At 35.7% G+C, this 26262-nt stretch overlaps 3 protein-coding genes across 3 annotated transcripts; all 3 read right to left on the reverse strand.

Annotated features, from left to right (window-relative positions):
- Positions 1-2899: 2899 nt before the first annotated feature.
- On the reverse strand, positions 2900-3835 carry LOC123785246 (olfactory receptor 5W2-like). Its single transcript, XM_045786966.2, has one exon. It carries the CDS (start codon positions 3830-3832, stop codon positions 2900-2902), a length of 933 nt encoding a protein of 310 aa, XP_045642922.2. The 5' UTR covers positions 3833-3835.
- Positions 3836-12109: 8274 nt separating this feature from the next.
- LOC123785247 (olfactory receptor-like protein OLF2) lies at positions 12110-13051 on the reverse strand. Its single transcript, XM_045786967.2, has one exon. The coding sequence runs from the start codon at positions 13043-13045 to the stop codon at positions 12110-12112; it is 936 nt and encodes a 311-aa protein (XP_045642923.1). The 5' UTR covers positions 13046-13051.
- A 10827-nt stretch (positions 13052-23878) lies between these two features.
- LOC123785249 (olfactory receptor 5W2-like) lies at positions 23879-24865 on the reverse strand. Its single transcript, XM_045786969.2, is given in 2 exon segments — positions 23879-24614; positions 24616-24865. Coding segments are annotated over 2 exon segments (927 nt in total). The 5' UTR covers positions 24807-24865.
- Between the last annotated feature and the right edge of the window lie 1397 nt (positions 24866-26262).

A 26262-nucleotide genomic window follows, 5' to 3' on the forward strand; every position in this document is an offset into this window, starting at 1 on the left:
TTCTTTTATTGGTTCTAATTGCCTTTTGGTGGAGTCTTTAGGGTCTTGTATATATAATATCTTGTCATCTCAAAAGAGAGACAATTGGATTTCTTCTTTTCCAGTTTGTATGCTTCTCTTTCTTTTCTTTCTTAATTGTTGTGGTTAGGATTTTCAGTATTGTTTTGAATAAAAGTGGCAAGGGTGGGTGTCCTTATCTTGTTCTTCATATGCGAGTGAAGGTTTCCCCTTTGCACTGTTGAGTATTATGTTAGCTGTGGGCTTGTTATATGTGATCTTTATTTATGTTGAGGTAATTTCCCTCTCTACCCAGTCTGCTTAGAGTTCCACCATAAAATAAGGTTGAATTTTGTCAATTGTATTTGCAGCATCTGTTGAGATGATTATATGATTTTTATCTCTTGTTTTGTTAACATAGTATAATACATTGATAGATTTAGGAAGGTTGGACCATCCTTGCATCCCTGGACTAAATCAGACTTGATTATGGATTATGATTCTTTTTATTCACTGTTGAATTTGGCTTGTGGTTATATTGTGATGCTTTTTGCATCTACGTCCATCAGGGATATTGGCATTTAATTTTTTTGTGATGTCCATGTTTGGTGCTGGTATCAGGGTAGTGCAGGTCTCATAAAATGAGTTTGGAAATATTGCTTCTTCTTCTAATTTTTGGAAGAGTTTGAGAAGAACTATTTATTACATCTTAAAGTGTTTGGTAGAAATCACCAATGAAGACATCTGGTCCTGAATTTTCTTTTTGAAGAGGATTTGGATTTCTGATTTAATCTCCTTAACAGCAATTGTTCATTCAGATTTTCTATTTTTGCATGACTCAGTCTTGGTCAGTTGTGTGTCCTAGAAACTTATTTGTTTCTTTGAGGCTTATTTGTTTCTTTGGCATATAATTATCCAAGGTAGCCTCTTATGATTCTTTATATTTGTGTGCTATTGATTGAAATGTATCTTCTTTCAGTTATAATATTATTTATTTGAGTCATCTCTCTTTTTATCTTGGTAAGTCTAGCAAAGATTTGTCTGTTTTATTTATCTTTCCAGAAAACCAACTCTTACTTTGACTGATCTTATTTATATTCTTTGTAGTGTCTCTTTCACTTAGTTTAGCTCTGATCTTTGTTAGTTCCTTCCTTCTACTAACTTTGGACTCAATTTGTTTTTCTTTGACAATTCCTTGAGGTGTAAAGATAGGCTGTTTATTTAAGATCTTTTTTTTTCTTCTTCATGGTAGCGTTTATCACTACAATTTCCCACTTAGAATTGTTTTTGCTGCATTCCCTAACTTTTGATATGTTGTGTTTCCATTTTTGTCTCAAGATATTTTTTTGAGGTCTTTATTGGTTTCCTCTTTAACCTGTTTGTTCAAGAACATGTTGTTTAATCTCTACAGAGCCCAACAGGGCTGGATCTCACAACCCATGATATCCTGACCTGAGCTGAAACCAACAATCGGTCGCCCAGCCAACTGAGCCACCCAGATGCCCCTACATTCAATGGCTTTTAATCTATAATTGTAATTGATAATTAAGAGTGTCATTGAGCCTTATATGATCCTTAAAATATATGCCATTCCCATGATGTCTCAGCAAGTTAATTCAGTAGTTTAACCACCAGAAAGTAGAGCACAGACAGATGAAATTGACAGATGTCAAACATGTACATGGAAAAATACTCTTCACTTCTAGTGTAATTAATATGTAACTCTTTATAGATCCATTTCTTTAATATCCACAACCATTTTATGTACTTTCTGAAGAGTTATAAAATATATATATTCAAGCCACATACCACACCCTTAGTTAATTATGTTATTGATATCTAATAAGCTCTTAAAAATGTTACCTAGTATTTCGTTTGGTATATGTTTGTTTTGCCGTTTCTTGTCTTTGGCACCATGCAGGTACTTTGGATAACAGGGATGAGATGCTCAATCCTAGAACAAAGAAGGCTCACTGTCCTATTTTGGAGGCTGTGATTTAATAAACTAAGGAATATAAAAACAATACTTAAAGGAGATGGTTGTCTGTGAATATAAAAAGGGACGTTTAACCAGAGCCGAGAAGGGGGAAAGATGGGAAGGAAACCTTCCTTGAGGAAGTGATGCAGGAATTCTTCATAATTTTGGCACAATGATGTAATTGACCAAGGCACTTTACATTGCTCTTTATGACCTATACATGTTGGACTTTCTTAATTCCTAAGGTATAGAATGTTCATCTCAAGACCTCTGCAACTGTCAGACCCTCTGCCTAGAATCTTTAACTTTCCCCAACTTGCATTTTTTTTTTAGATCTGAGACTGAATATCATCATCCAGATAAGCCTTTCTTTGCACACTAGTTTTTGACATTTTTTTCTAGATTTTTTATTTCTTCTTGATTTTTTTTCACTTTTTTAGATTGTTAACCCTGAGTTTTTATTTCATGAACGTTTTAAGACTTATTATGAACTATTTGAGTGCTTAGCTAATTAATGTTTGTTTATTCCTCTACATTATAGGACTCATTAGTTTGGAAACCACTGAATTTATATGAAATGCAATGCACCTAAATGTAAAAAAAGTACTTAGTGAGTACTCAATAATAAATCCAAGGATACTTGTAATAATGCTTAAATGAAAAATAAACAAGTCAATATATAGCAAAATTAGAAGGGTCAGGATGTTTTGCACAAAGAAGTAGTTTCATAAATAAATTGAAGACCATAGTGAAGCATAACAGGGTTGAGGAACTGCAGCATTTACTTATGGTTGAATTTTAGTACAGATAGTTATTTAAGGATTTGAGGAAATTATGTTTTTCACAGATCATACTATGTAATTCTATGAAAACAACAATCTCTATATGTGTGTGAGTGTCTGTATACATGCAGAATATAAATACTTAAAGCCATATTTTATTTTTCAATTTTTCTAGGGCCCCTTTCACATCCTTGTTCCGTAGGCTATAAATCAGTGGATTTAACATGGGAATCACAAGGGTGTAAAACAATGAAATAATTTTGTCTTGATCTAGGGAGTAGGAAGAACTCGGCCGGAAATACATGAAGAGCATGGTTCCCTGGAAAATTGCAACAGCAGTTAAGTGGGAGGTGCAGGTGGAGAAAGCTCTGAACCTCCCCTCAGCAGAGTGGATTTTCAAGACTAATAGGATTATATAACAATAAGAGATAAGGACTCCTGAAATGGTACTCAGTTCAATGAATCCAAAAATGGTGAATATCGCTAACTCATTGACCTGTGTATCTGAGCAAGAGAGCAATAGGAGAGGAGGCACATCACAGAAGAAATGATTAATCTCATTCGAGCCACAGAAACATAACCGGAATGTTAAAGTTGTGTGTATCAAAGCATCTGCCATTCCCACCAAGTAAACTCCAGCCACGAGCAGGGAGCACACTCTGGTGGACATGTTGGCTGTGTAGAGCAAGGGGTTACTAATGGCCTTGTACCGATCAAAGGCCATCACTGCCAGCAGCAGACACTCAGAATCTGCAAAAGTACAGAAGATTAAGAATTGAAGAGCACAGCCCACAATGGGAATTGATTTGTTTTTGGCAAATAGGTCCACCAGCATCTTGGGCCCAATTGCTGTGGAATAACAGAGGTCACAGAAGGAGAGATGGCTGAGGAAGAAGTACATTGGTGTGTGAAGTTGGGAATCCATTCTAATTAGAATAATCATTCCAAGATTTGCCAGGAGATTAATGAGGTAAATAACCAGAATGGTGGTAAATAGAGTCACTTTCATCCCAGAGTTATTGGTAATTCCCAAGAAAATGAATCCCGTCAAGGTGGAACAATTTCCTTTGTCCATTCTTCTTTGTGCTTGTTCTAAACTGTTTCAAAAATGATCAAGCAAGTGATAGATCAGGATTTGAATTTACTGGATACCCAAAACCCTATCTGTAAGACAAAGCATGATTTCGTATTATCTTCCTTACTCTCAGGAAAGAGCCCAATGAGTGTCACTTTTAAAGAAACATTGTTGTGTCATGAAAGTAACTAAAAAATGTTTTGTATAGAAAGTTGATAACTGTGGATTTTAACTCCATATGTCATTCCTGAGATATATTACTTGTCTTGGCTTCTGTTGTCCAGTGTCAAGCACTAAACTGAATAAACTGAATGTTCACTCTATATCCAAAATAATATAAAGGAAACTACAAAGTTGTTGAGAAAACGCCAGAAGATAACTGGACAGTATGTGTTAGAGAAAACAAAAAAGAAAGAAACGAAAGAAAGAAAGAAAGGAAGAAAGAAAGAAAGAAAGAAAGAAAGAAAGAAAGAGAGGATGGAAGAAAGAAAGAAAAAAAAAAGAAGAGAAAAGAAAAAAAAGAAAAGAAAAAAACCATGAAAATTATTATGGTATAGTGTTTGGTGTATGCTGACTTCAATGTTTACTGAAATATAAACATGTTTTATATGACTATTCTATCACTCATTTTCACGTATTTGCCACAGCATTTAGAATCCATTTGTATGACTGACCTTTGCTATAGGACAAATCACTTGAAAGACAAAGAGAGGCGATAAAATTATAGAAGAGGAAACAACAGACTATCCTGTATAAATTTGCATATCTTTGAGTTTTAAGTTGTCTTTTCCACTAAAATAAAAAGAAGGAAGAAGAAAAGTAAATGTTTTTCAGATATATAGTCTCCTGTCTTGTGTTTACCTACACATTCTGTACATATGTGTCTGTTGATATTAGAAAATTGTAACGTGGGTGGTGGTCTCATTTTTATTTTTTTAGACTTAAATACTATGATATGTGGTCTATACGGACTTGTATTTATTTGTAACAAGTTATCTTTTATCTTTTATTTTTTTATAAAACTAGAGCAAATCTTAAGTTTGCATATACAATATCACCTGCACAGTGATAAAAAGTGCTGGTGTACCCATTGACCTTGGTTAAAATATAAATAAGTAAAGTCTTTACTATTCTTATACAAATGACAAATGAAGTCAAATTCACACAGGTCTAATAAAGAAATATGATTATTTGGATGATAGGTTGCAGAATTTATTTAACTTAGTTAAGCAGGTATAAAATGATTCATTTATAAATTCCTTAATACTTGATTCCTCATTTTTCAAAAAAAAAAAAAGTAAGGTGTTTTCCATCCTATATTTTTTTTAGATTTAGTTGTTTAGAAACTTACCTGAAATTAGCATCTTTCCATTCTTATTTCTGGCTCAGGAACAGTAAGCAGATGGCATTTTATTTCTACCTTGTGACTGTTGGGACTTTAATCTCTAAAGACTCTGCCTTCACTCTTCTGGGTTATGGGAATGTGATTAATGAGATTTCTGCTTCTATATTTTCCCCCATGAATGTTGCATCAAAGGCAGATCTTTCAATTCCTCACTCCATACCAAATTGCTCAATGTCATCAATTTACTAGAATTTATTCTAAGGCTATGCTCATGGCCATGAATCTATACCTTCCTCCAATGAAACCAGATGTCTAATTAAATTCAAATAGATTTTCTACTTAATAATTTGTATTGCCTTTTAATTGTTCACCCTATTTCTTCCACTTCCAAAACAACCCCTTTACCCCCCTTTTAGAAGTATGATAATCTGACACACTGCTTTTTTCATTAGTCATTATTTGTTTCCTTTCTCTCAAGTACAGTCAACCACCCACATTTCAATGTTTTTTCACTGTGTAGAGGTGCAAAACTGTTCCCTTCCTCTAGGTCCTTTCAGTAGCCTAATAATTAAATTGACATAAGACGGATAAACAGGAGAAAACAAATTTAATTTCATACATATGGGAGCCCCGTAAAAAATATGAGACTCAAAGAAGTGACCAAATCAGGCAGCTTTTATGCCTTTTAGACAAAGAAATGATAAATTTGTGAAGAATTGACAAGACAAAGAGGTTTGTCCTTGGGGTAGTAAATTAGGGAGGAATTAACAAGGCTTTTATTTATACAGCACTCTTGGCCCTAAATTCCCTCTCTCTTGCTCATAAGGATGCCACTTTACCACCTGGTGCAGGGAGTGTACTTTTCACCTGGGAGATTAATTTCCTGCTTTCAGAGGCATATTCCACTCTCCTTCCACTGTAAAACACCTACTACACCTAGTACATTCTTTACCGAATTATTCGTTTTACCTATTTATATTTGTGTCTTTCTACACTCCTACAATCCTTAGTATAGGATATGCATGAATAATGACTCAGTAAATGTGTGGTATTAAATATTTTCCTGTTGTTAGTCTGGTAGATGTTCAACAAAGAAGAGAAATAAACCACCATTCTACTTATATAGTTCACATGTATAAGGATGAACTTTTATTTATTTATTTATTTATTTATTTATTTATTTATTTATTTATTAAAAGATTTTATTTATCTGAAAGAGGCGTGCATGTGGGGGAGGGGCAGAATGAGAAGGACAAGCAGACTCCCCATTGAGCAGGGACCTCCCCACATGGGGCTCTATATCAGGACCCCAAGATCATGACCTGAACCAAAGTCAGATGTTTGACTGAGGCACCCAGGCACTCCATGGGATGAACTTTTATTAAAAAATGTATTGTAATAATGCTCTTTAAGCAAAGCCAACTTCTGTTTATTTAAAAATAAGTTTTGTGTGCTATTATTTATGGCTGTACTTTGAGAACTGAGAGATATTGAAGTGTGAATTTTGTGTCTACCCAAATCTCTACCATACAGATACAAATGTAATGCTCCACCTTCTTGTATCCTGGTTACCCTTGTTGGTCCCTGACTCATTTGGAATTCTTCATTGGGACTGAGAGCTAAATCATATGTTGACATTATTCTGCCCTATAAAACGTCTCTCTGTCTTCTATAAACGTGCCTTTAAGCACCTCTTTCTTCAGCACTAGATTGGTGTTGCAAAAAGCACGGAGATCTTACCAAACTCTTCAAGGTTTTCATATATTATTCAACTTATCCATATATATGATCATATATTTCTAATATTATCTTGTGTTTCCTGAGCTGTCTTTACCAACGTCATTATACAGATACTAAAAGTGAGATCCAGATGTAAACAGTAAAATTCTGGAGTTTCATAGCATTATGTTTCTAAGACTCAAAGAGCTTGCCCATAATAGTTTCCTGACTATAGTGTAATGAACTGCAGGGCGTTATGCTAAGTGAGCTAAGCCAGACGGAAAAAGGTAGACACACGTATGATATGACTTAGACGTCTAATCTAAAAAAGCCCAACTCACAGAAACTTGTAGAGTGTAGAATGGTGGTTACCAGGGGCAAGAATTGGGTGGGGGAATTTGGAGATGTTGGCTGAAGGGTACGGACTTGCAGTTATAAGATGACTAAATTCTGAAGATCTCATGCACAACACTGTGATTACAGTTACAATACTGTACGAGATACTTCGAAGTTGCTAAGAGACTAGATCTTAAATGTTCTCACTACAAAAATAATAATAATTACATGATGGGATGCAGGTGTTTGCTAATGCTATGGTGCTAACCCTATTCCAATATGTAAATGTACCAGATCAACAAAACACTGTATTTCTAAATCCAGGGAGCCAAGAAAATAAGTAAAATGATGCCCTTGAGGTTGTGCAACCTGACAGTCTTCGGGGACACGCTCTGTGTGACCGCGTTCTGAGTGGCATTTGGAATATGTGAATCATTGCAGGATGCTGACAAGCACACATGTCTGTGTGTTGTTAAAGTCTACTTTCCATTATAATGTAAATAATATATTCTTGCTCTATATTTTGCCTTATTGCAGTTAATTTATTTCCTTAAAAAAGTCAAGTGAATACCGAAGATGTGTGTTCAAAAAATTAACTTGTGTTACCCAGGAACTTTCTTTTCCAAACTCGTTTTCTCATCAGATGCTACTCTGTCTCCAGGGATGACAAATCTCTTCAGGTTGCACTCTGTTTAGATGGAAGCTACATTTACCTTCTTAAACTCAACTGCCCCTGCAAAGCATCTAATCTAACTTTCCTTCCAATCTTTCTATTCAAATCTGAGCCTCAGTGACTACGTTATTATTAAAAGTTGGATAATTACCATCCTAAATGGATTTGTGGGGTTTTTTTTTTTTTTTTTAGATTTTATTTATTTATTTGACAGAGATAGAGACAGCCAGCGAGAGAGGGAACACAAGCAGGGGGAGTGGGAGAGGAAGAAGCAGGCTCATAGCGGAACAGCCTGATGTGGGGCTCGATCCCATAACGCTGGGATCACGCCCTGAGCCGAAGGCAGACGCTTAACCACTGTGCCACCCAGGCGCCCCAATATTTTTAATTAAAGTTGGCTTTCTTACATTATGAAAAATTGTCAGTTGGAACTTAAGGCATGAGAGACAAGCAAGTGAGAAAAAAAAAAAAAGTCTGTGCCTACATGACTTCCCTGATACCACTGTGCTTCTATATGTAATCCTATATAGTCAACTGTCTACTTATAAACCCATCTCTTTAGAAAATAGTTGTATGGCCCTGAGTCATGGGCCAATGTGAAAAAGTTTAGTGCATGAAAATGGTGCCAAGGAAAACCAGGTCCACTAAATCTTGTTGCTTTAAAGAGGATGAGGAGTGCTTATGGTTTGAATAAGACATCTGCTTTTTTTAATAACAAAAGATATAATTATCCACAGAAATGTCTTATGAAAGTTGCAGCATTTATTTTACAAAAATATGTGGATTTATTGTCTATAAAACATGTTGTTCTTCATGGCAGTACCTAATTTATAGGTAAAATGTCCAAATAGGGGGCACCTGTTTGGCTCAGTTGGTTAAGTATCTGCCTTCGGCTCCGGTCATGATCACAGGGTCCTGGGATTGAGCACTGCATTGGGGTCTGTGCTCAGCAGGTGTCTGCTTCTTCCTCTCCCATTCCCTCTGCCCCGCACCCCCCTCCCCCGTGGCTTGTGCTCTCTCTATCAAATAAAAATAAATTTTTAAAAATGTCCAAATAGCATTAACTGAGAAATATTGTGACTGAAGAAAGCATCCCCCATTTATTTGTTTGTTTGTTTTCTACCTCTATACCTCCCTATCATGTCTCAGAATCTCGGAAAGAATTTCACCCTGGACAACAGAGGAGTCTCATTGTCCCACTTGGGCTTTCCTGGCAATCTGAAAGATTTTCACCAAAGCGTTCTACAATGGCACCTAGGTAGCCTTAGACTTTGAAAGACTTTTACCTTGTGTAATTGTAGCAAACATTGAAGATTGCCTCTTATTCCTTTTTTTAAAGATTTATTTATCCATTTGAGGCAGAGAGGTAGAGAGTGAGTGGGGGTGGGGTGGGGGAGGTCTGAGAGAGAGAGAGAATCCCAAGCAGACTCTGTGCTGATCATGGAGCCAAATGTGGGGCTCCGTCCCATGACCCATGGGATCTTGACCTGAGCTGAAACCAAGAGTCAGGCACTTAACTGACTGAGCCACCCAGGCATCCCAAGAGTGCCCCGTAGTCTTGTATGGTCCTTCAAGTGCATATCCTTATCCCTATTTACTAAACAAGACACCTCAGTGATTATGATCCAGGCAGATTGCATCCAAGGACCCAGAAGGGGGTTTCTGCAGAATCAGCCAAGGGAGTCCTTGGTTTCACACAGTATGGAAATCAAACCTGAGCCAGCAGGAGATAAAAGCAGACTTTATTGAAGATATATTTAGAGAGATACAGATGGAGCATCCAGAAGACTTGGAAAAGGAATGAGGGAGTCTTGTCTTTGTTTGGGGTCTGGGATTTTTCCTGGCGATTGTGATCTGGTACACGTATCTTCTCAGGCAACAGGAACTGGTCAGGAGGATTGGGTCTGGGTGTTTTTCGTAAGTCACTCATTCCCTGAAGCCAGGGGTCTTGGTCTTGAGATAGTGACAGTGGTCTGGAATAGGCACATGATGATTCTGCTTGGTCCTTCCTTATATATTATCTACCGTGTTGGAAGACTCCAATAATATCATCACATCTTTGTCCCTTCATAGGAGGACATATGCTATTTGCATTACAAGGCATGTGTAGATTGGGGTGGGTTGTAGGTGCTAGAAGAATAGAAGCCAGAAAAAGAAGCAAAGGAAAAAAACCCAGCTTTTTCTCTTATGGGGTCCCTTTGGTTTTCCTGTCTCAATTTGCTCATCAGTAGAGCCAAATTAAGTTGTCAAATGTCTTGTAAACACCCAGATAAAAGCTCTTTGATAAAATTATTTTCCAAATGATTTGTATGTCTTTCATCTTCCCTTACACTCAGCATTCACAAGTATTTTATGGGCTAACATATATGATGCAAAAAATGTATTTAAGGCACATACTCGACCTCAGTGATTTCTTCTTCTTCTTTTTTTTGCCTCCCATGAATAAATATTCAATAAAGTTAACTTTCTTTCTTTCTTTCTCTTTCTTTCTTTCTTTCTTTCTTTCTTTCTTTCTTTCTTTCTTTCTTTCTTTCTTTCTTCTTTTCCTTTTTTTTTTTTTGATATTTCTTTCTTTTTTACCCAGATACTGTGGTAGTGCTTGAGTAAAGAGATAAAAATGCACAGTCCTTAAACTCTGAGTATCCATTTCCCCACATTGAAGGGAATTATTTGGGAACCATCGTGGATCAATGCTCTCAGGCACAGGGTGGTGTGTGAACCCACATTCACAGGTGCTGGAGGGAAGGAAAACCAGTGGAGGAAGTAACTGAGTTGTGAACTGCAGCTCTATAATCCAGCCACACTGGTTGCCTTTGAATTCCACAGATGACTTGGTCCTGTCTCCCTGAGGACCATCTAGTTTCTGATCCATCAGCATACAATGATTTCTCTACCTACCTGCATCTATCCGCTAATCCCTACTTATCTTTTAGATCCCAGATTAATTGCTGCATTTGCAAGAAGTACTTTTTAACTTCTGTTTTCTTTTGGGAGGCAAATTAATGCTCAGAGTCTGAGCTTATCTTGGCTTGCCATTTATTTAACACAAGTCCACTGCGGGAATTTCACTAGCCTACAGCGTCTACAATGGTGTCTTTTAATAAGACAATAAAGGAATTACATACTCCAATCAATGATAGATTAATCACACTATTGCTCCAGGCAGGGGGAGATGAAAGGAATGAAGTTCAGATTTAGTCGAAGTGGACTTTTATAGGAGTTGGTACTCAGGAGAGATAGCTTAGCCAACGCAGAGCTGATGTGCAGTTGCCAGTGCAAAAATAAAAGTCCCCTGTTGCTGGAGGCCGTTGCTAGGGAATGACAGAGTCAGCGCTGATGAGCCCGGTGATCTCCCTAGGCTGCTACCTGGCTATCCACTATCAGCAGGGCCATAGAAGAGTCACCTTTACCAGGCAGGAGCTAATTGTTCCAAGGTTATTGGAGAGCTAACTTTTTAAATTAAATTAAATTAAAATTTTAAAATGTTTTATTATTGAGTATAGTTGATGTGTAATTTACATTAGGCTCAGGTGTGCAGCATGGTGATTCTACGTTTTACTCGTGCTCACCATAAGTGTATTCCTCAGCTGTTGACAACAACGTTATTGCAATATTATTGACTGTATTATCTATACTGTAGTTTTTAATCTCTGTGACTTATTTCATTAGTGGAAGTTTGTGCCTCTTAATCCCCCTCACCAATATTGTCCACCTCCCCAGCCCACATCCCCTTTGGGAAGCGCTAGTTTGTTTTCTGTATTTCTGCTTTTTGTTTGCTTGTTTATTCATTTGTTTTTGTTTTTAGATTCCATATATATATATATATATATATATATATATATATATCACTTAATTAAAATTGAAATTTGCATTAGGCAATAAGACTTATTAGTAAATAAACTGCTAGATTCACCATGAAATTCAAAGCACGTAAAGGTACTTAGAAAATACTCAAGAACACTTAGAAAATTCAATTCATGCACAAATGAAAGATTGAGGAAACAAAAATTTTGCCAACTAGGAGTCTAGAAATTTCCCACAAATAGGGAGTACCAAATATAAATTCAAGACATAAAATGAACCATGGAGTATTTAGAGAATGACGCGGTATAAATACTCATTGAATTACATCATAGTGGCAAAACAATTTTGATTTCCATGCATTGTAGTGTAAGATTGGGAAAAAATACATGCATGTACATTTTCAATGAAACCACTTTTTACTTTTAAGGTTTTTCAGGGCCTCTTTCACATCCTTGTTCCGTAGGCTATAAATCAGAGGGTTTAGCATGGGAATCACAAGGGAGTAAAACAATGAAATAATTTTGTCTTGATCAAGAGAGTAGGAAGAACTCGGCCGGAAATACATAAAGAGCAGAGTTCCCTGGAAAATTGCAACAGCGGTTAAGTGGGAGGTGCAGGTGGAGAAAGCTTTGAACCTCCCCTCAGCAGAGTGGATCTTTATCACTGCTAGGATGATATAGCAGTAAGACACACAAAGCCCCGAAAGAGTAATCAATTCAATGAAGCCAAAAATGGTAAATATCACTAACTCATTAACCTGTGTATCTGAGCAAGACAACAAGAGGAGAGGTAGGACATCACAGAAGAAATGGTTAATCTCACTTGATCCACAGAAACATAACCGGAATGTTAGTATTGTGTTTACTGAAGCATCCACAATTCCCACCAGGTAAACCCCAGCCATGAGCAAGGAGCACACTCTGGTGGACATGTTGGCTGTGTAGAGCAAGGGGTTGCTGATGGCCTTGTATCGATCAAAGGCCATCACGGTCAGCAGTAGACACTCAGAATCTACAAAGGTACAGAACACCAACCATTGCAGAGCACAGCCATGGAAAGGAATTGACTTGTTTTTGGCAATGAAGTCTGCCAGCATCCTGGGTCCAATTGCTGTAGAATAGCAGAGGTCACTGAAGGAGAGGTGGCTGAGGAAGAAATACATGGGTGTGTGAAGGTGGGAATCCGTTCTAATTAAAATGATCATCCCGAGGTTTGCAACAAGAATGATGAGATAGACAATTAGAAATGTGATAAATAGAGTCACTTTAACTCCAGGGTCATTGCTAATTCCCAAGAGAAAGAATTCACTGACAGAAGAGCAATTTTTTCTTTCCATTCTTCTTGATTCTTCTAAAATGCTACAGAAATGATCAAGAAATGGTAGACCCAAGTTTTAAGTCTTCTCGACTCTCAGAAAAATATCATCTGTGAATCAAAAAGGATTTATTTCAGTACATCATATTCTTTATGGCCTTAGTTTTCAGACAGTCCGGACAAATTTCATTGTTATGTTGTTGACAAAAGTTAAACTGTTTGGGATAGGACTTAGAGAAAGTTTAATTCCAAATTTGGAGATTATCCATAAGGAATATGATCCGTGTACACCTGCTTTGCTTTATCCCAGCAGGTAATCACGAATGAAAGCTCATTACAAGTCAAATATAATATGAAAGCAATAACTAAATTTAAAACAAGTTTGGAATATGTATTTTTATATTTTAAAAATAAATATCTAATTGAACATCAAATGATTACATTATCTGAGTTGTGTATCATGATTTTTTAATCCTCTGTTTTAAATTCAGAAACAGGGGCACCTGGGTGGCTCAGTCGTTAAGCGTCTGCCTTTGGCTCAGGGTGTGATCCCAGGGTCCTGGGATCGAGCCCCACATCAGACTCCCTGCTTGGTGGGAAGCCTGCTTCTTCCTCTCCCACTCCCCCTGTTTGTGTTCCCTCTCTCGCTGGCTGTCTCTCTCTCTCTCTGTCAAATAAATAAAATATTTTAAAAATAAATAAATAAATAAATAAATAAATAAATAAGTAAATTCAAAAACAATGAACATATCTCTGATTTAAGAATAATAAGCAATATGTGAGTAACTGCTCCCATCCACATTGTTTTTAGTATTTATTGAGACTTTAGATATATTTTAATAAACTTTTCTCTAGTAATATATTACTACATTGCTACGTTTTTATTACTTACATTCAGAAGTGATCTGGTGCTGAAGGACGCTTCTCTTGGTCAGAAAAGAAAAAAAAAAGCTAAAAACTAGTGGAAACTAAAGTATTTAACACATACACTTCCAACTCTTTGGATTTTAAACCGGATTTATTTATTAAAAATAGAGATGGGAACAAGAGTAATAAGTGCATTTTTTTATTGGCTTCTGTGTGTGTGTGTGTGTGTGTGTGTGTGTATGCACCTGTCTTTCTGTTGATAATGTGAAAACTAGAATATGGGTGATCTGATTTTGTTTTACGTTTGAATAAATACAATATGTGGTTGATATGGGGTTGAATTTACACAAATTAGCATTTGTGTTGTAATACCTCAACTATTACCTGTAAACAAAAATAGAAAAAAAAATCTTAACTTTGTGTATACCATTTTCCAGTGTTTAAAAAACCCATCGTTTTTCTTTTTAATTTTGATTAGGATATAAACAAGTAAAACTATTTATTTGCTAGTCAAAATGAATCTGATTCACCCTGCTTAAATGAGAAATACCTCTTTTTTTTTGCTATTAGATTGCAGACTATTAACCAAAGGAAATAAGTAAAAAAATGATTTATAATTTTTTAAATATTCAATTCCTCATTTTCCCAAATATAAGCATTTTTTTAATTCTTGAAATTTAGTGACTCAGAAACCTACCTGTGATGGGCAAATCCTTCTGTGCTTGCCCCAGCAGCTGAACAATACAGACAGATTGCATTTTATTTTCACTCAGTGTCGTTTGGGACTGAAGTCTCTCAAGCCTCTGCCCTTCTATACCATACAAATGTGATTAATTAGATTTCTAGTTCTGTGTTTTCCCTCGTGAATGTTACAACAATTTCAGCAAAGGCTGACTTTAAATTCTTTGCAGTTGCACCACATGGATCATCTTTAGGAAGATAAAATCGTTTTTATAGTATAAGTCATTGCTTCCCTGAGTCTATACCATCTTCCCCCGGTCAGATCAGACTTCTAATAAAACTCAAAGAGATCTTCTACTTAATTACTTTATCTGTTAATTATTATCTATTCCTTAAATTTATTACATTAATAAGTTTACTAAAAAACATGATTACTTTCCTGTTAATTATTGCTTATCCGTATTTTTATCCTGTTTCTTTTATTTTTGAAACAAACTCCTTCACCTTCCACTTAGAACAATTCTTCAATGGTTATATTAAATACATTTTTTTCATTAAGTATGTGTGATTCCATTCCTCCAACCACATCATCTAACCGGATTTCGATTATTTTATGACAATCACATCCACTGTGCACAGCACTTTCTCTTGCATTATCTTTATTTTATTTGGAGATGTGTCTACATTATAAGCTCTTTAGTAATAATAGCTGCACTGAGCTAATTTCTGTATATCTTGCAGCCCTAGCACCAGCACTGGTACAATTAATGTCTAATCAAATCTTTGTTCTGAAATATTTTAGGTGGATAAGCTCATGGGTGATGGACAAATAGTTGTAATAAAGAGGTTTTTCACGAGACTGTTTCAACTACTATGGGAATTAAGGAGGGCACATATTGCATGGAGCGCTTGGTGTTTTACACAAACAATGAATCATGGAACACTACATCAAAAACTAATGATGTACTGTATGGTGACTAACATATCATAATAAAAAATAAATAAATAAAATAGATCATCTATGTGTGCATGGAAGAGGGTTTAAGAAAAAAACAAAGTTCTATTCATTTCTTAAAAATTTTGTTTGCTTTTATTTATTTCAAATTTTACAAAGTTGAGAAGTATTGGAGTGTAATTTTGCATCCTCTCCAAATCCTTTCCAACAGTTATGATGTAACGCTCAATGATCCTTGAACCTTTTCCTGTCCTCTTGGTCCCTAGTACCATTGATGACCATCAGCATTAACCAGAGCTAACCAGTCCTTCACACTGACCTGACTGGTATAAACTTTCATCTATCCTTCCTCTCTGTGATGTGAAATTCAAGTATCTTTTCAATCTGTGCATTTTGTTCTGTGTGTGCCTGCAAGGAACAAGAAAAATTCACTCATACATACTTATGTATTTAATTTGAATATATGAAAGGCTAAGAACAAAAGAATGGGAAAACGATAATTTTCAAGGCTCTACTACTGACTGATTGTAGCCGTGTCTAATTAAAGATGGTTTCAAATTCTCTGACACTTCTCCCATGGACATATGATGCCCCCCCCCCATTAAATTAGGCTGGCCTTTGACTGCTTTGATGAATACGGTATGGAAAAAATAATTATCTTTCTGGGACGAAGTTTCAAGAGGCATATACTTTTTTACAAATATATTATTTTAACAAAGTTAATAGTAATCAAAACTAGAAACAAAGAGATGCTCACGAATAGGGGAATAAATAAATAGATTAAGACAGTTCCATGATATGGCACATTATATAATCATTAAAAGGAATACATTGGAGTCCTTTATATTGGTGCAGAAGGATTTGCAAAAGACGGAAGTTAATTGGGAAATTTAACATGCAATGAATTACATATACACTATTTTCTGGAAAGCAAGTAATGATCACATATTTGCTAATGAATGAGCATGGTGAGAAAATAAGAAAAGGTAAAGAACAAGCTGTTATCATAGGTCATGGGATTTTTGAAGTGTACATTAGGAAAAAAAAGATGTAGGATACTGGAGATCAATGTGTGAAATAAAGTAATGAGGGGATAGATTATCCACGAAGAAAATAAAATTCAAAAGTCTATAAGATGATCTCATTTTTAGTAATTATATATGTGTGCGTATGCATGTGTGTATATGTTGTATGTGTGGGTGTCTTTTCATTTTTGTATTTCCATGAAGGTATTATTTCCCAGTTTTACTAAAATACAGTTGACATGTAACACTGTACAGGTTTTTCCTGGCTTTTGAAAGTTTGTGTTATATGACTTCGTTTTTACAAAAGACCTACATTTGTACCTGTTTTTGCTAACTTGCTTGGTGTGTGGGAGTCACTCAGCTAGTTTCTTGATCTCTTTCAGAAGGAAATATACCATGTGTAACTATTCATTTGGCGTGTCCATGGAAAGAGAGGTGTTGGAGCCCCCTATGTTACCCTATTTAAAGACTTCCCTTGGCCCTGATAATATTACCTTTGGAAGCAGCTATTTGCCATCAGTCCTTGGGGATGGGTGAGAAGGATGTGATGTAGTGACTAAGAAGGGAAGGGAATGATGAGGATTGAAGCAGACAGGAGAGAATACAGAAAGCCTTTTGATGCGGTGTCCCCTATTTATGTAAAATACCGAGATAGTCATAGGCCATCTGCCCCAGCTTCTATTTGAGTCATGATTCCCTAAAAAATATTTTCCATGATATGTTATTCAATTTCACAAATTCAGAGAGAGGAGGCCCACGATTAATTGAATCAATCAATTCTACTGTTGTAATTCCATTTACAGGGCTTAAAATGTCCTATTCTTTGGTTTAAAAACCACTAGATCTGATAAAACAGCCAATATGTAGATCAATCAGTTTTTAGATGCTGTAATACACAGTTGTCATAAAACAGAGAGATGAGTTAATCATATCACAGGTTTACACACTCTTAATTAGTAGTAATCCACTGACACCCCATACTTCTTGGACAACGCATTTCAAAGAGTGTTTTCTACCAGGCAGCTATGGATAAGTAATAGCTCCAAAAGGTTATGTGTTAATTGGAAAAAGATCATACAGGTGGAAACCCTTACAGCTTTTTATAAATAATAAGAATAAGAGTAAGAATAAAATTCTCCATAGGTTTTTCCCAGCATGATATTTGTGAAAAGTCAGAGCATCCCACAAATGCTCCTTTGAAAACCAAAGAATCTTCTTGGGCTTTACTTCCATCCTGAAACGTTTTTACACAAAGGCATTTTGCAATAGCAGCTAGAAAATCTAAGACATTCATCGGCTTTTAACTTCTACAATGGTAATGGTTAATTAAGAGTGTCTTTGAGCCTTACGTGGTTGTTCAAATATATGCCATATATACATTGGCTGAACAGGCTGATGCAGTGCTTTGATTATCAGAAACTAGAGCAGAGACAGATGAAATCAATAAACAGCAAGAATGCACTTGGTATGTGGTTTATAGACATAACTGTTAGAATATTCTTTCTATTGTGCTTAATAATTGCCAGGGATAGTGTTTATAGCCGTTTCTCTTTCTCTCAGACACACAGAGGCAGGTACATCTCTATGTCTATCTATCTATATCAATCTACACCTCTCTCGATATATAGATATCTATCTATACAACTGAATTCAAATCAAATATCTTTTTTTGGCCATATTTAACAGACGATGATTGCTTTTAAAATTTTTAAACATGCATTAAATACAGCATCACCATAAAAATCCTTGTTTTGAGTCCCTGTCTTTATTATAAAAATAATATGGATCTGTGTTTAACTGGAGAAAAGTCAACCTGCATAAAAATGACTGGTAATGTGTTATTTCTCTTTGAAACTGAATAAGAAGAGAGTATACCATTTTTGTTCAATGACACTTAGGACTTAACATCGCTAAAGTCCATCCTAGTGCGCTACATGGTAAAAATACGTAGTTAATTGAGACTTTCTCCACAATAAATGAGAAAACTTAGTTTGTTTGCCTGAAGCGAACATTTTTATTCTTATGAAAAAGGAAAATAACTAAGAGAAAATTGAATAAGAAAACCACACACACAAAAACATATATTAATATCTACAACTGACTAGTGATGCTTTTCTTAGATGCAAGAAGGACACACTGACCCTCTTTTTTCTTCCTGAAAGCAGGGACAAGATTTCCCATGTGAAACGTACCCTTCCTGTACCAGAAAGGAGAGAGACATCTTTATCACCAGAGAAATTCAGGTTCAAAAGGCTATATAAACAACGCTTTTTACTTCTTTACTAATTTCCTACCCAAAGCCCAAACTTCTTTGCTTTGTTTCTTTGTATAGAATGTATAAATCTGCCTGTTTTTGTCACTGAGTCTTGTATTTCTACGAGCAACCGTGCATATGAAATTAAATTTCTTTTTCTCCTGTTAATCTGTTTTATGCTAATTTAATTACTAGACCGGCCAGAGAACCTGGAAGGGAAGAAAGGAAAAGTTTCCCTTCCCTATAATATACAACTCTTTATATCATAAATAATTAGAAATGAGTGAAAGTGTGCATATATAATTCCTCATATGCTGTGTTCCTTTATGAAAATCTTTAGAAATAGACTTAAGGGAGAGAAGAGACCATTTTGGGAACTGGCTTTCAAATGCTAGGAGTTTTCATAAATTATTTCTTTCATTACCATAAAATATCACGTATTTACTATGTTATCTCATACATTCCAACTGATTATTACAATGTCCTCGTACACGTGCAGACATTGGCTTCTGGAGTCTCACAGATACTGGGTTTTTCTGGCTGCAAAGCCCTTGCTCTTAACAAATTCCTGATGACAGCATCATGAACTAAATCCCTCTTGGGAAACAATTCTCTTGGCTAATCTCATGGAAGGCCAACGTGTGTTTACCTTGAAGTCTCATTTGAAAATTAACAAAACCCGTGAAGACAGATTTTCAGGGTTCTAAGCAACTGGGAGCCCCTCTAAGTGTGCTCTCTAAGGCAGCAGGATTCCAGCCCGTGTGATTGATGGCTGAGGGCAGCACAGAGGAGGGTCACCAGAGGGAGACATGGTCTGTGCTATATATTACAACTGAACTCTTGAACCTCACCGACCTCGGTGTGAAGAGAATGCAGTGTGCAAGGTGGCTGCATTGCACAATTCCAGAGAGTAAATAGAAAATAAGAAAATTGGTGGCCCTGAGGCTATGCACCATGGCAGCCCCAAGGGATACTCTCTGGACTGGCCATATTCTGAGTGACATTTTACAATATGCTAATTAGGACAACTGACATCACAGATTGCTACCGTTGATAGATATTTCCAGATAATGTATAATAATCATGCATACAAGCTGTATGTTCTGAGTCTGAATGTAGTTACTTCTACCAGTAAATGCAAAACCTGTGGAGGGAAGAAAGTAAGCTGTGTTAGGCACATACGAGTTTCTGTTCTTGAGTCCTCCGGGACTCTCCTGTTTATTCAGAAACTTCACCTGGGAGTTAGCAGGAGCGCAGCATTGCTTCTTGTTTGTTTTCTTTTTTTTATTTTTTTTTCTCTCTCTCTTTTATTAGTGTGTTGTTTTGGTTCCTTGCTTTCCATAAAGCTAAAATAACCCTCAATGAAATTAGTATACTTTTAAATTTGGTAAGTGTGATGGTCCCAATACTGAGAGAGCAGAAGTATCTCCGTGGGAGATAGTGTGGAGGCAAGGCGAAACCATGCAACCGAGTGCTGCGAATTGCCCAGCAGTTAAACTCAAGAACCTGATGCATTTGTATTCCCCAAGACATTTTCTACCATTGTTTGCTTCTTTGGTACATATTTGGGATGTGGAATTGTCCTTGGTCCTATCTTCTGATTCCTTTCAAATTAATTGTTCCCTCAGGTGCTCCCCTGTGCAGAGGAGACTGAAAATCCCTCAGGTTCCATTTTGTTCAACTAGGACCTAGCTTTAGCCTCTCAAACAGGACTTCTCCTCAAGACCATGTAAACTAACTTCCCTTCAGAATATTCCTTCCCATGATTTACACCTGAGCTGTGTGACTACACTATTGTTATATGTTAGATAACTGCATTTAATTCCCGATGGATCTCAGTTTTTATTAGGAAGAGAGTTATAAATAATTGAAAAAAGAATGTTTTTAGGAGAAATTCTATACATCAGTTACAAGCAACTGAGAAAAAATTATCTCTAACTACAGGTTTCTGGATAACCCTGGCGATACTAAAGCAATCCTATGTAGGAGAACATCCACCCAGAAGATCACACTCTTCAGAATATAGTTATCTGTCCCCAAAACATTGAGTATCATGATAAAGGGTTCCTGGCATGATGCTGGTACTAAAGTACGCTAAGTTTCCCTGCTGCTGGAGGAAAGCCTAGAAGTGCCCGTAGGTGAATAAAGGCATTGTTCTGTAAGTAAGTCAGAAATTTTAATAACATGAAGAATGTTCACTGATGCATTCTATGACATATGTTCATTACATCAATTTTATGGATATATTATGAACACTTGCTGTGTGCAGGGAACATAACGTTTAAGAAAACCCTGTGGTTGCTTACAATATTTCTTACAAAGAAAATACACTTTTTCTTTGGAAAATATATTTAGGGCATAATATAAATATAGAGAATTTTTATTTGAGAAAGTATACTGCAAATATTTTCAGAAACAAAGATTCCCTTCACTCAGAACCAGGCCAAAAAAAGGACATTACTAGCACCTTCAGAATTCATCCCTAGAACCACTGCAAAGTGATGCTTAGTGTGATAGGGTAATTTATAAATTTTTTTTCTTTTTAATTTCATAAGTTAGAGGTTACTTTATTTCTTAACATTTCAAGTTTTTATTTAAATTTTAGTTAGTTAACATACAGTGTAATATTAGTCTCAGGAGTGGAATTAAATGATTCATCACTTATATATAACACCCAGTGCTCATCACAAATGCTCTCCTAAATTCCCATCACCCATTCAGCCCATCCCCCGCCCACCTCCCCTCCCGCAGCCCTCAGTTTGTTCTCTGTAGTTATGAGTCTTTTTTATAGTTTGTCTCACTCTCTTTTTTTCCCCTATGTTCATCTGTTTTGTTTCTTAAATTCCACAGTAAGTGAAATCATACGGTATTTGCCTTTCTTTGACTGACTTGTTACACTTAGCAAAACACTATCTAAATCCATCCATGTAGTTGCAAATGGCAAGGTTTCATTCTTTTTGATGACTGAATAATATTTCATTGTACACATGTAAAATGTTCCATCGTGTGGGTGTATAAATATATATACATTATATATAATATATACATTATATATATATACAAAATGTGTATATATATAATATCTCACTATAGGTGGAATTTAAGAAACAAAACAAATGAGCAAAGGAAAAAAAAGAGAGAGAAAGACAAACCAAGAAACAGACTTTTAACTATATATGGATATAACTTAGTTGTTTTCAGTCTAATATTATGATAAATAGTACACACAAATCCTCTTCACTTCTAGTGTATTTAATATGTAGGTCTTTATTAATCTGTTATTTTAGTAATGGAGATATATATATATATATATATATATATATAATATATATTATATATTATTATATATATATATATTCTGGCCACATACCTTACAGTCATATAATTGTGTTACTAACTTCAAATAGTACACACAAATCCTCTTCACTTCTAGTGTATTTAATATGTAGGTCTTTATTAATCTGTTATTTTAGTAATGGAGATATATATATATATATAATATATATTATATATTATTTTATATATATATATATTCTGGCCACATACCTTACAGTCATATAATTGTGTTACTAACTTCTAAAAAACACTCGAAAATATTATCTGTTTTTAATTTATTATTTGTTTGTTTTTCCATTTTGTGTCCTAGTGTGCATGCAGGTGCTTTGGGTAACAGGATGAAATGATCAATACTTGACAAAGAATGCTCCCAGTCTCATACTAGAAGCAGTGATTTAATAAACAGAATGATATTAAAACAGTGTTTAAAGGAGATGTTTTACTGTGCATTACAAAATGGACATTCATCCAGGAGAGAAGGGACAAGGAAGGAAGGAAATTTCCCTGGAGCGTTGATAGAGGAGTTGATGTTTTGTAACTATAAGGCAATGAAGTACTTTGCCAAGGCCCCTTCCACTATTCTTTATAATCTAACCAATTTGACTTCTTTTCTTCTTTTTTCCCCCAGTTTTCTTGGGATAAAATTGAATATAGCATTGGGCCTTTTTAAGGTAATGGTGTGTTTTGATATGTGTATAATTTGTGAAATCATCATTGTTGGTAAGGTTAATAAACAAATTCATTACCTCACTTAGTTACCAATTTTTTGTTGGGATGAGCACATTTAAGAGCAAATTCTTAGCAAACTTCAGTTATATGATGCAGTATTGTTAACTATAATCACCATGTTGTACATTACATTCCCTAAAATGTATTCATCTTATAACACAATGTATTATTTGACCAACATCTTCCCATTTCCCCCACTCCCCAAGCCCCTGGTAATCACCATTCCACTCTTTGCTTTTATGAGTTCAATATGTTTAGATTCCACATAAAAGTGAGATCATACAGCATTTGTCTTTCTCTGTCTGACTTATTTCACTTATAATGTCCTCAAGGTCCATTCATGTTTTGGCAACCACATTTCTTTACTTCTAAAAAGTCACAACTTGTCCACCTCAAGATGTCTCCAATTGTCACATAGTCTGCCTACCATCTTTACTTCTCCCAACTTGTGTCTTTTGAGATCTGAGACTCAGTATCTCTAGCCAACGAAGCCTTTCTCTTACACTAGATTTACACATTTTCTTTGGATAAAAGCCCCCTGTTTTTACTTCATGAGGAGTTTGAGACTTGTGAATTATTTGGTGCCTCATTAAGTAATGTTTGTTACTTTGAATAGATGATAAGTTTCATTAGTATGAACACTACTAGATGTACCATGGAATATAAACCAGTTACGTACTCAAGTTCACTTAGTAAGCACAAAATACACCTAAGTATAATAAATTGATGTTTGAGTGAAAGAATGAACAAATAAAAATGTGGCAGAGTTAGAAAAGTCAGAAAAATTTTCCACAAAATGAGAGTACTGTATACAAAATGTAGACATATAATAAAGTATGATATATTAAGGGAAATACAAAATTATTGTGAAAGTGTTTTAAAACAAACTCATTTTGTTAAATTAAGGTTTTTGAGACAATTTTGTTTCTCCTGTGTCATGCAATATAATTTTACAAAAGCAACAACCACAATGCATGTATGTTGTGTGTGTGTGTGTAATATAAATATTTAAAACCACTTTTTAATTTTCAGTTTTTTCAGGGTCTCTTTCACATCCTTGTTCCGTAGGCTATAAATCAGTGGGTTTAGCATGGGAATCACAAGGGTATAAAACAATGAGGTCATTTTATCTTGATCAAGAGAGTAGGAAGAACTCGGCCGGAAATACATAAAGAGCATGGTTCCCTGGAAAATTGCAACAGCAGTTAAGTGAGAGGTGCAGGTGGAGAACGCTTTGAACCTCCCCTCAGCAGAGTGGATCTTCAAAACTGATAGGGTTGTATAACAATAAGAGATGAGAACTCCACAAATGGTACTCAGTTCAATGAAGCCAAAAAAGGTGAATAATGCCAACTCATTGATCTCTGTATCTGAGCAGGAAAGGAGGTACAGTGGAGGTAAATCACAGAAGAAATGATTAATCTCATTCGAGCCACAGAAACATAAGCGGAACGTTAAAGTTGTGTGTATCAAAGCATCTGCCATTCCCAGCACGTAAACTCCCACCATGAGCAGGGAGCACACTCTGGTGGACATGTTGGCTGTGTAGAGCAAGGGGTCGCCAATGGCTTTATACCGATCAAAGGCCATCACTGCCAGAAGTAGACACTCAGAATCAGCAAACATACAGAAGATCAAGAATTGAAGAACACAGCCAAAGAAGGGGATTGATTTGTTTTTGGCTAAAAGGTCTACCAACATTTTGGGCCCAACTGCCATGGAATAACAGAGGTCACAGAAAGAGGTGGCTGAGGAAGAAGTACATAGGCGTGTGGAGCTGGGAATCCATTCTAATCACAATGATCATTCCAAGATTTGCAAAAAGATTAATGAGATAAACAGCAAGAAATGTTGTAAATAGGGTCACTTTCATTCCAGGGTTATTGGTAATTCCCAAGAAAATGAATTCTGTTAAGGAGGAGCAGTTTCCGTCCATTCTTCTATGTTCTTGTCTAAACTTTTGAGAAAATGATCAAGAAAATGATAGATACACATACAACTCTTCTGACAACCACACAATATCTGTAAAGCAGAACACAATTTCTTTTTTCTTTTCTTTTTCTCTCTCTCTCTCTTTTTTTTTTTTTTAGGAAAGTGATAGAAGTGTATTTAGTGAAGATACAGAAAAAGCTCTCAAGTGAGAGGGGTCCTGAGAGGGTTGCCAACCATGGCCTTTAGGGTTTTTTTTTTTTTTTTTTTTTTTTAGATTATGTTACTCACCATAAGGTACATCATTAGTTTTTGGTATAGTGTTCCATGACTCATTGTTTGCATATAACACCCAGTGCTCCATGCAATACATGCCCTCCTTAATACCCTTCACGGGGCTAGCCCATCCCACCACCTCCCTCCCCTCTAAAACCCTCAGTTAGTTTCCCAGAGTCCATAGTCTCTCATGCTTCATCTCCCCCTCTTCTTTCCCCCCCTTCATTGTAAGATTGGTCTTTTATAGAAAGCTAACCGGGGGAGCTTAAACCCTTTTAACATCTCTATTGATCACACCTTCAGTGGTTTACTTCCTTTCCAGGGGCTGGTTATTCTTCCTTGGTCACAGGAGATTATCATAAAGATACCCACCCCACACACCTAGGGCATGGTGGCCCTCCACACAATTTCTTTCTGCGATTGTCTTTCATACTAATAAAGGTACTTGGTCAATAGTCACTCTTTAAAGTGACACATTACTATCTAATGAGACAATAAAAAATATCTATGGTAGGTGGTTGAGGAACTTTGATCTAAATCTAGATGCCATTTATGAGGTATGCGACTTTCTACAAGCTCTTTAATTTTTCTGAGCATACCTCCCTTGTATCAAGGAAGATATTTGGATGAATTGATATCTCATTACATCTTCAAAATTGTATGGAAGAAACACCAATGTTAGAGAGACCAGGCTATAAGATGTAGGACGAAGCATTTTGTACACTTGAAAATATTCCATGAACCCACAAAAAAGAGTATATTTATTATATCCTTCAAAAAACATGATTAGATTAAAAGATTTTTTTTGTATTAGTTTTAGAAATAATGTTCATGTCACAAATAATAGTGAAAATAATTATGTTACTGATCCTGGTCTGAGTTGTCCTTATTGTTTGCTGAGACATGAAGTAAGCATTACTGACCTTTCTCTAGAAATGTATTATTGCTTTGCCACAGTACTTATGACCCATTTGTGGAGTGGTTTGGTGCTGAAGGAGGAGTCTTTTAACCAAAGAAAAATGCTAAAATAATAATAATAATAATAATAAGTGAAAACAACAGAATTTAATACATACATTTGCATCTCTTTGGATTTTGAATGGACTTTAAAAAAAAATATGATGATGATGATCAATTAGCCAGCATATAGTACATCATTTGTTTTTGATGTAGTGTTCAACGATTCA

The sequence above is a fragment of the Ursus americanus genome, chromosome 24 (genome assembly GCF_024610735.1).
Source record: "Ursus americanus isolate L20-20 chromosome 24, mUrsAme1.1.p, whole genome shotgun sequence".
Classification (NCBI taxonomy): Eukaryota; Metazoa; Chordata; class Mammalia; order Carnivora; family Ursidae; genus Ursus; species Ursus americanus.